This window comes from Labrus mixtus, chromosome 5 (assembly GCF_963584025.1).
Source record: "Labrus mixtus chromosome 5, fLabMix1.1, whole genome shotgun sequence".
Classification (NCBI taxonomy): domain Eukaryota; kingdom Metazoa; phylum Chordata; class Actinopteri; order Labriformes; family Labridae; genus Labrus; species Labrus mixtus.
The window spans coordinates 31,300,906-31,314,526 of NC_083616.1; the positions used below are offsets into that span (position 1 = coordinate 31,300,906).

The 13,621-nt window shown below is 42.6% G+C and overlaps 2 protein-coding genes across 8 annotated transcripts in view; one reads left to right on the forward strand and one right to left on the reverse strand.

Moving 5' to 3' along the window:
* The window catches only part of emid1 (EMI domain containing 1), a 120,748-nt gene that overhangs the window by 33,723 nt on the left and 73,404 nt on the right, over window positions 1-13,621 (reverse strand). For 2 of the 6 annotated variants that reach the window (XM_061039284.1, XM_061039286.1), the window contains 2 exons: window positions 11,247-11,331; window positions 7,366-9,179 (listed from right to left, as the gene is read on the reverse strand). In XM_061039284.1, coding sequence (XP_060895267.1) covers window positions 9,046-9,179; window positions 11,247-11,331 — 219 coding nt within the window. In that variant the 3' untranslated portion in view covers window positions 7,366-9,045. Of the gene's footprint in view, window positions 1-7,365; window positions 9,180-10,532; window positions 11,073-11,246; window positions 11,332-13,621 lie in introns of those variants that run through there. The other 4 variants (XM_061039287.1, XM_061039288.1, XM_061039285.1 and 1 more) reach the window with 3 other exon arrangements.
* rhbdd3 (rhomboid domain containing 3) lies at window positions 1,726-6,472 on the forward strand. 2 transcript variants are annotated; one of them, XM_061039295.1, is made up of 6 exons: window positions 1,726-1,937; window positions 2,155-2,274; window positions 3,697-4,080; window positions 5,124-5,250; window positions 5,351-5,596; window positions 5,709-6,472. In XM_061039295.1, the coding sequence occupies exons 2-6, from the start codon at window positions 2,190-2,192 to the stop codon at window positions 5,878-5,880; spliced, it is 1,014 nt and encodes a 337-aa protein (XP_060895278.1). In that variant the 5' UTR covers window positions 1,726-1,937; window positions 2,155-2,189; the 3' UTR covers window positions 5,881-6,472. The 2 variants fall into 2 exon arrangements, with proteins under 2 accessions (XP_060895278.1, XP_060895277.1); XM_061039294.1 differs by having other exon boundaries at window positions 1,726-2,274.

Sequence of the window (13,621 nt, forward strand, 5' to 3'; positions counted from 1 at the left end):
AAAAAAAAGTCTTAAATTATGGTTTCTACACACAACTTCTTTAATAGCTACATCATCAGGGACAATGCTGAATCAATATTTACAGCGTTACCATGTGAAGAAATGTATAAATAGCCAAATAGTCATGTATCAGTCAAGGGGGCTTTTTTGCAGAACTACTCACAGAGAGGAATCCAGAGAATGTATTTAGATAATGGCTTAAACGATGAAGAGCCTATATTATCAATATGTGTGTCAAACTTATTAGCCTTACTTTAATCTACTGTATGAAAGTTTTCACTTCTAACTTTTCACAAGACAGGTCCAATCAGCAGAAAGATTTAGACTGCTTTTTATTTAAACCTTCTCTCTGTGTGTCAAATAGGTGTCACCTTTACTCTAAGGTTTGTAAAAACTGATATTTTGAAGAAAAATGTAGAAGAAGAAGAAGATGTGATATTGAGAAATATAATCCTTTACCCCTATTTATACAGATGTTTTAAAAGAGTCTGAGAAAAGAAATACAGGATTTGCTTTTGTCATCCCAGAATTAAACACAAGCTACGAGGAAAGGACACCAGGTCATTTAAAAATATAACACAGTTGAAATATTGGCAATCAGAATGGCGTTGCAGTGGATGGAGAAAAATAAACTGGAAAAAGTTATAGTGTGTTCAGATTCATTATCTTCATTGGTATCATTACAGTCTATATGTGAGGTACCAGCTCACAGGGGAATAGAGGGGAATGAAATGGCTGACCATGTAGCTAAACAAGCCCTAAGGAAAGAAACAGCCATGGAGGTTATTTTCAGTAAAACTTAGACTCTCGTAGTCCAAAGAAAAATCATGTCTGCTGAGCAATAGATTTGAGATTTAGAGCAAAAAGGATGCCTCATCCAACCTTCACACCAGGGCCATAAGTCTCGAGAATCTTTGCCTCTGTCGCCACCTGGTGGTTGAACGAAACACTGCATACAATCAATCCCTCACCCTTCTCAATCTGCAGAGTCCCTTTGAACACCTGCGCACTTAATGATATTGATGATGATGAGGATGATGATATTTAGGATGGTTTAAATGCTGATAAGAACTCTCAAGATCAAGAACATCTGTCGATGTTGTGCTTTGCCTCTGGTCACTTCCTGTCATCACCTGTGTGTCCAATCAGACTTAATAGGAACAATAGGAAAAAAACAGTGGAGAGCAAACAATCCCAATGAGCCTTTAAGACCAGAGGACAAACAGGTTTAAATAAAACAATGAACTTAAAAGGCAATCATCAATCAGGTTTGTGTGATTGGACAAGATGAAGAAACAGCAGAACTGAACATGTTATTTTGAATTACCAGAAATATAAAACGCAGAGAGAAAAGCTAAATGAGGAGCTGAGGAAATGTGGGGTTGAAAAAAAAACGAGTTTTAAAAATTTATTAGATATAGTAGAAGGTACGACGGAGGATTAGGGCCACGTTAATAAAAAAAAAAAAAAAAGAAATTCGCGATTAAAGTCGTAAATTTACGAGAATAATCTCATAAATGAACGAGTTTATTCTTTAAATTTAATTATTTATTTTTATTTTTTTAACGTGGCCCTAATCCTCCGTCGTAGGACGGGAATTTAATTTATTTTTATCATTATTGTTTCCCCGTCCCCTAATAGTAAAAGGTTTTCCAGCATAGTGGGTGGCGGTAATGCACCAACCACCCGCAACTAAACAAAAAGAAGAAGAAGGAAGTGTGACGTAGGCGGAAGTCGTTATCATATTGCAGTAATGTTAGCTTACCCGGTAGTCTAAATATTTACACCACAGTGTTTGTCTTATTTTCGAACATTTCTTTCTGCTTATCTTATTACGAAGTTGTCTCAGAAAAGCAGTTTAACTCGTAGGCTCGTCGCACGATTACAAAACTCTCCTTTTCCCTTAAAGAGAAGATTTGAAAAGACAGATTGTGAAGGTTTTGCTGCAGCTTTGGTGGATTTAAAACCTTTATTTTAATGCACCAGTTGCAGCTGTCAAAGCTTTAGGGAATGATTTACGTTTTTACCATTTCTCCAAGACTGCATGCTATGATCACATCAGATTATTATAAATATGACGTAAGAGGAAACATTTGAGTGAATCCTGAATGATGTTTGATCGCTTCATGTCAGTGGGGTTCTGGTTTGGATCAGGACGTCCTGGCTTCTGTCTGGGAACATGTTTATTGATGACTCTCATGCTGCTGCTGTATGCAGGAGGCATCCAGGCAAGCCTCAGTTTAGGTCCAGGTGGAAACTTCCCGGGGATCAGAGGTAAACAAAGACACGTTTTGATATGTAAGTGAGTGAAGAATCACATCTGTATGACTCCTCCCTCTTCTTCACAGATGTGTTCCTGTGTGAAGAATCACATCTGTATGACTCCTCCCTCTTCACAGATGTGTTCCTGTATGATGAATCACATCTGTACGACTCTCCTCCCTCTTCACAGATGTGTTCCTGTATGATGAATCACATCTGTACGACTCTCCTCCCTCTTCACAGATGTGTTCCTGTATGATGAATCACATCTGTACGACTCTCCTCCCTCTTCACAGATGTGTTCCTGTGTGAAGAATCACATCTGTATGACTCTCCTCCCTCTTCTTCACAGATGTGTTCCTGTGTGAAGAATCACATCTGTATGACTCCTCCCTCTTCTTCACAGATGTGTTCCTGTATGATGAATCACATCTGTATGACTCTCCTCCCTCTTCACAGATGTGTTCCTGTGTGAAGAATCACATCTGTATGACTCCTCCCTCTTCTTCACAGATGTGTTCCTGTGTGAAGAATCACATCTGTATGACTCCTCCCTCTTCTCCACAGATGTGTTCCTGTGTGAAGAATCACATCTGTATGACTCTCCTCCCTCTTCACAGATGTGTTCCTGTGTGAAGAATCACATCTGTATGACTCTCCTCCCTCTTCTTCACAGATGTGTTCCTGTGTGAAGAATCACATCTGTATGACTCTCCTCCCTCTTCTTCACAGATGTGTTCCTGTGTGAAGAATCACATCTGTATGACTCTCCTCCCTCTTCACAGATGTGTTCCTGTGTGAAGAATCACATCTGTATGACTCCTCCCTCTTCTTCACAGATGTGTTCCTGTATGATGAATCACATCTGTATGACTCCTCCCTCTTCACAGATGTGTTCCTGTGTGAAGAATCACATCTGTATGACTCCTCCCTCTTCTCCACAGATGTGTTCCTGTATGATGAATCACATCTGTATGACTCCTCCCTCTTCTCCACAGATGTGTTCCTGTATGAAGAATCACATCTGTATGACTCCTCCCTCTTCTCCACAGATGTGTTCCTGTATGATGAATCACATCTGTATGACTCCTCCCTCTTCTCCACAGATGTGTTCCTGTATGAAGAATCACATCTGTATGACTCTCCTCCCTCTTCTTCACAGATGTGTTCCTGTATGATGAATCACATCTGTATGACTCCTCCCTCTTCTCCACAGATGTGTTCCTGTATGATGAATCACATCTGTATGACTCTCCTCCCTCTTCTCCACAGATGTGTTCCTGTATGATGAATCACATCTGTATGACTCCTCCCTCTTCTCCACAGATGTGTTCCTGTATGATGAATCACATCTGTATGACTCCTCCCTCTTCTCCACAGATGTGTTCCTGTATGATGAATCACATCTGTATGACTCCTCCCTCTTCTCCACAGATGTGTTCCTGTATGCGTTCAGCCACGATGAGCCGTCTTCTCTCCTGGTCAGCGTTGCCCTCCTGCTGCTCTTCGGACCCTGCCAGGAGCGCCGCTGGGGGTCCGTCGCCTTCCTCGCCCTCTCCGTCCTCACGCTGGCCACGCTCCCTTTACTCTACACCCTGGTCCTGTTTGTCGGCGGGGGCGAGGCGAGTCGGATCTGTGGCTACTCTGCCATCCAGCTGGCTCTGTTCACGGTGCAGTGTCGTCAGGTGACGCAGAGACGGCTGCTCAGGTGCTTACCTGTCTGGTTTCTCCCCTGGCTCTTTCTGCTGGTCGGTCTGCTGCTGCTGCCGGGGACGCCCGCCCTGCTTCACTTCTGCACCATATGCATTGGGCACAACTGTATCCTTAAACTGTTTATATTATGTTATTAACTCATTTGATGCATGTACACAAAACTACTCTTTGTATTTACATTTTAAGAAAAAGTGAATTTTAAACAGCACTTTTGATAAATCGCTTTCCTTTAGACTCAGAACTGTCATCTGTCTGACTTTACTTTACTGTTTTTATTTGAAGGCAACTTACACCCTGTTATTCTTAAAGTCTTTATATGTGATTTTTCACACTTAAATATAATATAAATCAATAATAATCAATCCTCTGAAAATAACTCTGTGAGTCATGACTGTCTACAATGGGTGTAACACCCGAGTCCCACTGTCTGTGATGTTTTCAGAGTTTTCAGAGTCCTATCTTCAGTTTGTTTACATCGCCCGGACGGCCGGCTGACTCCTCCCCTCGTGTATAAAAGTTGTTTAATTGAGGGACTAGAGAAAAGAAGAATAACATACTGTACTCACTGCTTAACTGTGTTTCTAGATCACGCTCATTTCAGGTAAATTTACATGAAGTGTGAAGATACGAGCATAATAAAGCTAGCATTAGCATGCTAACACAACAATGCAGCGCGGGTTGTTTTGGTTTCATGCTGGTGCTCAAGGGCGACATCTGCTGGATCAAAAAATCACATATAAAGCCTTTAAAGATAAGATTGTATAGCTGTTTTATTTGATACTGAGGGTCTACCACTCTCCTGTATTCTGACGCAGGATTTTCCATTTTCAAAGTAACTTCAGGGTTCATTTTGGGCTTTTCAGGACTGCAAAGGTGGTTCATTTCTTACCTGGGCAGATCACCATGGTAACTAATACTGCACACCGACCTAACCTGCTGCAGAGGAGGTTACGTTTGGGATAAGACGCCAACTATTGACTAATCAAGTCTCTCGGTCGCAGACGTTTGTGAGCTGATTACGAGAGGAGAGGAGGGAGAGCAACCTGCAAAACACTTGACGATCATGCTTGACATGCTCATAGAAACTCTTAACTTATCGGACTGATGACAAACTTTGAGTGACAGACGATACTTAACCACTCTCTCAGATCATCAGCCTTTCATCGGGACGCTGCAGGAGTGGGAGGAGTTCAGTTTCTTGGGTTTAATACCTGATTGGGCTTATGTGTCGACATCCTCCAGGCTCAGATTACCTACACACTCTACGTCACAGAGGTACGATTTGTTTTGTTTTTCATCCAAAATATATTTACTCTTAGCTCGCTCCATCCATCAAAGTGGAAGATCTCGTCACTTTAACTCTCATCTGTTGCAGCTCCATCAGGATGCCCGCGGATCAGGCTGCAGCTCCCCCACCCGTTAGGGATCCCTCTTTTTTCAACTACCACCCTCAGGAGCATCCGATTCCCGCCTGGCTAACACCCGAGTCTGCTGCACAGTCCGAGGCTGCCATGTTGGAGGAGCAGATGCTGAGGGCAGGGATACTGGCTTCACTACAGGACGCTCCTGACGACCCCGATGCCAAAGTGGAGGTTCCCAAATCATCCGTTTCCTCTCTGCGGTTAGTAAGAATTGAATCCCTTTTTTTGTTGTTGTTGTGATTCCTCCCTTATTTTTGAGATGTCAAGTCATATTTATTTTGCTAAAAGTCTAATGTTTTAATAATCTCTTAGACTCCAGCAGCTGGAGAAGATGGGCTTCCCCACAGAGAAAGCTGTAGTAGCATTAGCGGCCTCCAAACAGCTAGATGGCGCCATTTCTCTGCTCATCGATGACAGCGTTGGAGAACAGGCTGTGATGGTGTCAAAAGGAAAGAGCCCCGTGTCACCTCAGGGGACATCATGAACTGAAACAGTGTTTGCTCTGACTGCAGTGAACTGGACTTATATTTAACGCTTGGGTTTTTCTGAGCTTCACGATCAGATCCGCCCTGTGGGCTACTTGTGAAAGGATGTTTAATCACAGATATTCATCTGGAAAAACAAGAGCGAGGAAGGACTATTCTGTTTCACAAAAATCTACATTAGAGCTGCATGATTAATAGTTAAAAAAAACAAATCAGGATCTCGATTCATGCACACAGGAGATCTCATGTCTTTCTTTTTTAAAGATTTATTTTCAGGGGTTTTCAGGCCGTTATTGTAGAGAGAGAGAGAGCGGGGAATGACATGCAGGAAAGGAGCCACAGGTCGGATTTGAACCCGGGCTGCCCGCTTGGAGGACTACAGCCTCCATACATGGTGCGCATGAACTTACCACTAAGCTACTGGTGCCCCGCGATCTCATTTCTAAATGATGATTCACCTGCTTGTATTTCCCTCTGCTTTCAGTACAGATCACATGTTCACCTATCTGTCCTCACAACTTCCCCCTCTGTTACATCAGTCCCTCACACAGCGTGAAGCTGAACACACATTTAACACCTAACCCGTTCTAAAATAAGAAAACTAAAAGAGATGTATATTCAGGAGGCTTCTCAGTTAAAGTTCAGCTTTTTGTTCTACGTTATGTCTGTTGACATGGACAGACTTTTTGTTATAAAAAAACAAGAATTGTGATCTCAATAAAAAGATTTGAGCAAGAATCCTGCAGCCCTGATGTTCATCACAGAGATTATATGTCAATTATTGTTACTATTTTTGGCTTTGGCTATGTCTTTATTTAGAGACAGGACAGTGGATAGTCAGAAATCAGAGAGAGGGGCGCTGGGGGCGCAGTGGTTTGTGCGCGCGCCCCATGTATGGAGGCTGTAGTCCTCCAAGCAGGCGGCCCTGGTTCAAATCCGACCTGTGGCTCCTTTCCCGCATGTCATTCCCTACTCTCTCTCTCCCTGATTTCCGACTCTATCCACTGTCCTGTTTATATTAAAGGCACAAAAAAATGAAATCAAGGAGAGAGAGAGAGAGAGAGTGGGGGACGACCAAGAGGCAACCTCTGTTCTTGAAAAATGAAGCTCATGCGGAAGTGCAAAATCCTGCAGTTTGCAGAGTGTCTGCGGTTCATCAAGAGGGTTAAAACCCGCCTCAGCTCCGGCTCGCAGCCCGTCGTTAGGCTGACTGAAAGTTAGGCTGAGACAGGATTTCCATCATGGAGACTGCTGCCGATGAGCCTCGTGCCATAACAGACGGCTGACGTCACTCAGGCTCTGTCCTTTAATATTTACAGTCTATGAGAACGATGTGCGGGAAAGGAGCCACAGGTCGGATTCGAACCCCGGGCTGCCTGCTTAAAGGACTACAGCTTCTATATACTCATCCACCGGCGCCACAGATGTCAAATATTTATGTTGTAATCATAATGAATAAACAAATGAAAGAGAGGGGACGTGTGTTTAAAAAAAAAAACAATGAACATCATTTTATTACATCAATCATCTAGGCAGGATTATTTCAACACAATTACACATCAGCACGATAAAAAAAACAAAAAAAACAAGAAATATGAAATATGAATGGTTACACAACAGCATACAAAATAAACTAACATTGATAAAAGTTTAAATAGTTTCACAATAAATTTGATATAAGATGAAAAAACAAGTATCAAGGCTTTTCATCAGGACAGTCTTAGCAGTTTACCAGCACAGCAGTGGGAAATATGTTCAAGTTCCATTTACAGTCTCGCTGTTTCCTGTGTGTGTGTGTGTGTGTGTGTGTGTGTGTGTGGACAGCCCGTTTGTGAGTTGTCTTCATTTCTTTACGTTGTGTTTGTATTTATTTTATGTCTGTCTTGTATCATTATAAGTTTTATATTAAAGGCAGGGTTGGTAATTTTTAAAAACTAGCATGATTTTGAAAGTAGTATTCCCTCAGTGCTCCGTCTACACCCCCTCCCCCTCCCCCTCCCCTCTGTGCTCCCTCTTAAGCCACGCCCCCTCACTTACACACACGAGCGCCGCTGCTCCAGAAGCGGAGAAACTACATCGTCTCATGTCTCGTTCAGCGGAGAGTAAACTCACAGTACGACGCGCTTTGAGTGTGGGCTAGAGCACGCGAGGGGTAGAGAGCGAGCAGGGAGACAGGGAGGCGTCTGATTGGTTCATCAGATTGGTACCTCGTGGCAGACATTGGTCAAAGTTTTTACAGACTTACAAACTGATACAGATGACGGATTTTCTCCGTTCCTTTTTCAGAGAACATGAGTTATTAATGTCTGTCAGGACCTAAAGACAACTTCAACCAAAATCTTAAAAAGTAAATCTGGAGAAAAATGACCGACCCTGCCTTCAAACCAAACCAGAACGTGAATATTTGTGCTTTTTTTTTTGTTGTTGCACGGATGAAATGTAAAAAGAACGTATCAGTGTGTACTTAAAGGGGGGAAAACACTCACACCAGAACAAACTACAAACACTGTTAGCAACACGTATCTCAGTGAGAGTGGAGAGATGACTTCATCTTCTTAGTGCACTACATAACATTGATTTAAAAACCATATGATAGAAGAATAACAAAACCAATACTACGAGAAGAGGTTGTTTGTGTACTTTTGTGTCCTGCAAACTTTACATGCGCAAATATACTTAAATAGTGTAATCTCTTCGGATTGCAGTTACATTGTGAAAGCATTACAAACTCAAATCCAGTCTGTTTCCTCACATCTGATTCCTCCTTCAACTCGAACGCGACCGGAGGAGGAGGAGCATCACATGGTCCTCACATGGAACATCTTTAATCAGAGGCTGCAGCTTTGGAGCCAAAGACATAAGACACAGAAGGAGCAGCTGGGCGTGTAATGTAAAAGTCTTCAGTCATGGCGATGGGTTGGGGGGGGGGGGGGGGGGGGGGTCGTACTAGTTCTCAGGGTCCCGATGGAGGAGGACTGTGGAGTGCCCTGAGGTGTCCCCCTTCCTAAATCTGACAGTTAAACCCCAGATAAGGTCTTAATCTGTTGAGTGTCGATGAGACCTTTAGGTAGGGGGAGTCAACCCCGCCTGTGGTCCTCAGGGTGAGCGGGAGATGGGGGATGGGGGATGGGGGGGGGGCTGGAGGGGAATGGAGGGGGGCGGGGCTACTTCCCTCGAACCTTGGTGTCGGAGGACAGGGGAGAAGCAAGTCGATATGGAAGCGCACCTGCTCGCTTATCTCTGTAGAAACTAGGGGAGGCTGTGCCAAACGGTCCGTCCCCAGACCCTAGATCAGGCTCTGTTGAAGAAAGAGAGCATGTTGGAACGGGGCCTCCCTGTCCCTGTCGCCTGTGTGTGTGTGTGTGTGTGTGTGTGTGTGTGTGTGTGCTCTCTATGTGCTCCTACTCCATGTTTACTCTGATGTAGAGGCTGAACTGGAGGCCTCAGGATTGAGACCAGTAGCCCAGATTTTCTTGCTAACAAGTCAGAATCATTAACGAATACTTGCTTCACTTCATATGACTAGAAGGGCTGCAACATTTATTTTCATTTACAAACACATTGGTCTGTATTTCCTCTGCGCAACTGTAACTGTGCTATTAATACGATTATCAAAACAGCAAAAACTAAATTCTTTAAATAAACTTGAGTGTCCTTAAACCCAAATATTTATGAATTCAATGCACAAAAAAACCAATTTTTTTGAGCATTTTTGCTTGATAATTATGATGAATTATGTCATATTTGCATCAAAAAATAATTTGATTCTATTACACTTATGGTTTAAATGATTTTTACACATTCCTTGCAACCTTTCTAGCAAGACTTGCAAACATTACATCCACTTTTACACATTAACCAAGAAAGAACATTTAGTATTCAAAAAAAGTAAAGCCCCAAAATAATGATTTCATATTTTAATATTTTCTTCATAACAATTGATGACTTAATAACAACACTCACAGACTCAGGTAATCAGCCTCAGTGCTGCTGTGGTGTTTGATACGATTTGATTGACAGTTCATGTATAATCAGCCACCAAATTGATTTAAATGTTGTGAATCGTATCGTGGATGAATTATGATTTTTAGCTCCACCCGCTTTAAAGCAGTGAGAAAAACACAGAAAACAAAAAACATATACTGAAATATTCTGTGAGATGACAATAAAATGTCTCAACTTTGTCAGTAAATGTGAGTGTTTGAACATCATCTGTCACAGTCAGACGCTTGGACGAGTTAATGCAGCTCTGGAACAAATGAAGAGACCGCTGCACGACTACTATCTGAAGGTTTGTGTTTGAATAAAAAAAAAGTTTTATTGCAAACAACATTTCTCCAAACTTCCACATTAAAGGAGAAGTATGGAACTCTGACACCTAGTGTTTAAAATGGAGACTGCAGAGAGAGCTGTCTCCCCCCCCCCTCTCTAGAGTCCATGCTGACACAGGTCACCATGTGGTGGACTCTGAAGCTTCAGTGTTTATCCAGCTCTGCATGGGTCTGTAAACCTTTCTGTGTTCTAACCTCTCTCCATTTTTCAAAAGCATCTCCAATATTGATCCTAGTTTGAGCACGTTTCTGCTCGTGGAGCTTATTAGAAACATGCAGAGGCTTTTTAGGTCGGGTACAATCACTTCTATCTGAACCACAATTGGGTGGGTGGTTGTTATAGCACCATAGGGCCACCTTAGGGTGGGGCGTAACAAATGGGGGCATTTTCTGCAAAATAACAGACCTACATGAGGATAATTGAATTGGACGGTGGCAGGAACGTTGTTCACAATAAAACATAATTTTTGCATTTTATTCAAACACAAACATATAAATAAAAGTAATTTTTGCCGTGGGGGTCTCGTCATTGTTTCTGGAGCTGTCTGTATTCAGTCACATCTGTGCTGCCATCATGCTCTACGTTTGTCACAACCAACACAAATTCACATTCCTAAACAACCTCTACTTCTCAGATCGACGTTCAGCAGTGTATCACAAGTGGGAAATCGTAAATCGTTAAACTATGTCGTTACTTTCTGGATTCATTTTGTAAAGGTGAGTGCTGTCCTTCAGAGCTGTGGGTGGGTGTGGGATGTCTGAGCGTTACCTGGCCAGATGATCGCCTCCAGCAGCGTCACCCTGCGAGCCAGAAGCTCAAGGTCTGCCTGCAAGTCGTGGAACATCTGCAAGCTAATGTCCTATCAGAGAGCAGTGACAGGAGGGGGAGTGAGGGGGGTGGAAACACCAGCCTGAGTCCTGGGGCTGCTCGCGACTGTACGGTGGGAGTTTGTGCCCCCCCCCCCACTCTGCACCCACCCCCGCCTTTAACCCCCCTGCCTAAAGCTGACCCCTGCCTCAGGCCTCCTACTCACCATGAATACCGATCATAGTCTCGAGGATTAAAACCCTCTCGGCTAAGATCTTCAGCGCCTCTCTGATCTGATGTATCCCGTCCCCCTGTGAAGATAGATACAGCCGTCAAGGTAAGGAGCACAAGCCAGAGAACTGCTCGCCAAGATGCAAGTCTTTTTTAACGTCTTTTCAATAAAGTTGAGCAGTTAGAAGGTTAAAAAAAACAGTCCGCAAATCTGCCCAGCACTCTCAAGACATATCTGCTCCCTGTATGTCTCCCTCATTCTTTGGCCATGCTGCTACATGGAGTCAGTTTCTGACCATGCTGGGCTGGGCAGCTTCAGCATGCACATTGCAGACAGGCCTCAAGTGGAGGACAGAACATATCCGGATTATAATCTCCATAACTCAGTCATGCTATCTGCATTCCTGTTGTCGTTGGTTGCAGTAAAGCCAGGCGAGTATTTTTTGTTTTGTTCCAGCACCACAGCTTTCATTCATAACGCTGCGGTCAGAAAAGTTACCCATGAAGGGCGGCTAGCTTTAAATTTACCATGAAGACAGTTTGTTTATAAAGGATTAGGCTCCTAAATCATACCGTAAGGAATTAAGCAGGTGGTAGAAAAGAGGAGTAAGCAGACCGTCACAGATGAAGACATGCAGGGAACAGCAGAAGCTCACACGTTTAATATGCTCTGATTAGTGAGACAAACCAAAAGACAGACTTTGAGATCGAAGAAAAAAAGGCAAAGTTTCACTCGGTCCATTTCATTTTGCACTTTGTCACATACGGAGGCTCTACGCAGACACACATCCATGTTTTTTATTCACTCTCTTTTCCCATGATAACGAGTAACTTCAGTTGTTTTCTCGAGATCTCAACTTATTCATCCAGAGTTACAGAGGCGGCTTAACTAACCCTGTTAATGTAGACAATTCATCACGGCATGTCGTGGTCTGACCTATCACAGTGACCAGCGTGTTCTATCTATTATCTATCTATTTTTTGTACATTTTTAAATTATCAATTTATTTTTTGTACATTTTTTTATTTTATTATTTTATTTAAATTGTACTGTGTTCACTTTCTGTTTGCTATCTTTGCTCTTTGCTGCTGTAACACCGTAAATTTCCCCGTTGTGGGATAAATAAAGGATTATCTTATCTTATCTTAGATAATGACATCAACAAATCCATTATAATTGGAAAACCCAGATGTTATCTCAAGGCAGCGGGAAAGTCGAGATCTCGAGAAAACGACCAGAAATGACTCGTTTTGACAGGAAAAGGAGAAGATAAAATGTTTGGGTGCGTGTCCGCTCAGGACCTCCGTAGTCTCAGATGAAGAATTCCAATATTGACACCCTTGACTTTCTTTTCCCACTTTACTCTGATTTAAATTATTTTCTTTAAATGTATTTGTTTTTTACAGCCTGTCCCTCACACCTTTGCAATTTATACCTTTTCATGACAAGTTAAATATGTTCGATGATGTTGCAGTAGTGTTTGCCTGGCTGGAGACCCTTAAGCCCTTTTCACTGTTGCACTAAAATAACATTGTTGGGGTCAGCTGCATGTGTGAATGCAAATGGACACATTTTTCACCCAGATTTGATCTGGAATTTTATTCTGCCATCCTCTAAGTAAAATGAGTCAGGTCGAGCTGCATGTCTACAATTCTACAATAGATGCAGCAGACATTCACCATGAGGGCGCACGAGGGGTGGCGACTTTAATAACCTGCAACCAGTGCGTTTTAAGTGCACTTAATGAAGCGGATTGTTAATCATTTCTGGTCCCCAGTATGTTCTTTTCTACCTTTACATTGATACTGTGAATGTGTCCAGTACCTCCTATTGTTGATCTAAAGCAGGGATGGGCAACTTCGTTCACAGCAAGGGCCACATTCATTTAATTCTCACTGCCAGAGGGCCAAATTGTAGAATACAAAAACGATTACAGTCAATTATGTCTCAAATTTAACTCGACATATACCAGTGATCAAAGATTATTAGGGATATATTTCTGGTTTTCATGATTTCATGGCAGATTTTTTCATGTTTTCTTCATGTTTCAAATTAATTGATATGTAAGAATTGACCTGAGGGCCACGTTTAGGGTTGATGGGGGCCGCCAGTTGCCCACCCCTGATCTAAAGGCAAAAACTGAATCAGAATCTGATACTTCATCTGCCACCTGGAGATGTTGAAAACACTAAACTCACTGTGACTTCCTCAGCGTCCCGTTTATGTCACAGCTTGCCTCCTGAGACCCCCCCACCCCCCTGTCCTGAAATGTTCTAGAAACTTTCAGGAGGGTTTCAAAGGAGCTTTAAGTCTCCGTCCTGATTAAATGGATTCCCAATCAAAGGAGCCACTTTGCCTTCTTTCTGTCT

Excerpts from the sequence above, each read along its gene's own strand:
- rhbdd3 (XM_061039294.1), top strand. The coding sequence starts at position 2,109 with ATGATGTTTGATCGCTTCATGTCAGTGGGGTTCTGGTTTGGATCAGGA. Across the intron at positions 2,275-3,696 it reads AAACTTCCCGGGGATCAGAG|ATGTGTTCCTGTATGCGTTC; the intron begins GTAAACAAAGAC and ends TCTTCTCCACAG. Across the intron at positions 4,081-5,123 it reads CATATGCATTGGGCACAACT|ATCATCAGCCTTTCATCGGG; the intron begins GTATCCTTAAAC and ends CCACTCTCTCAG.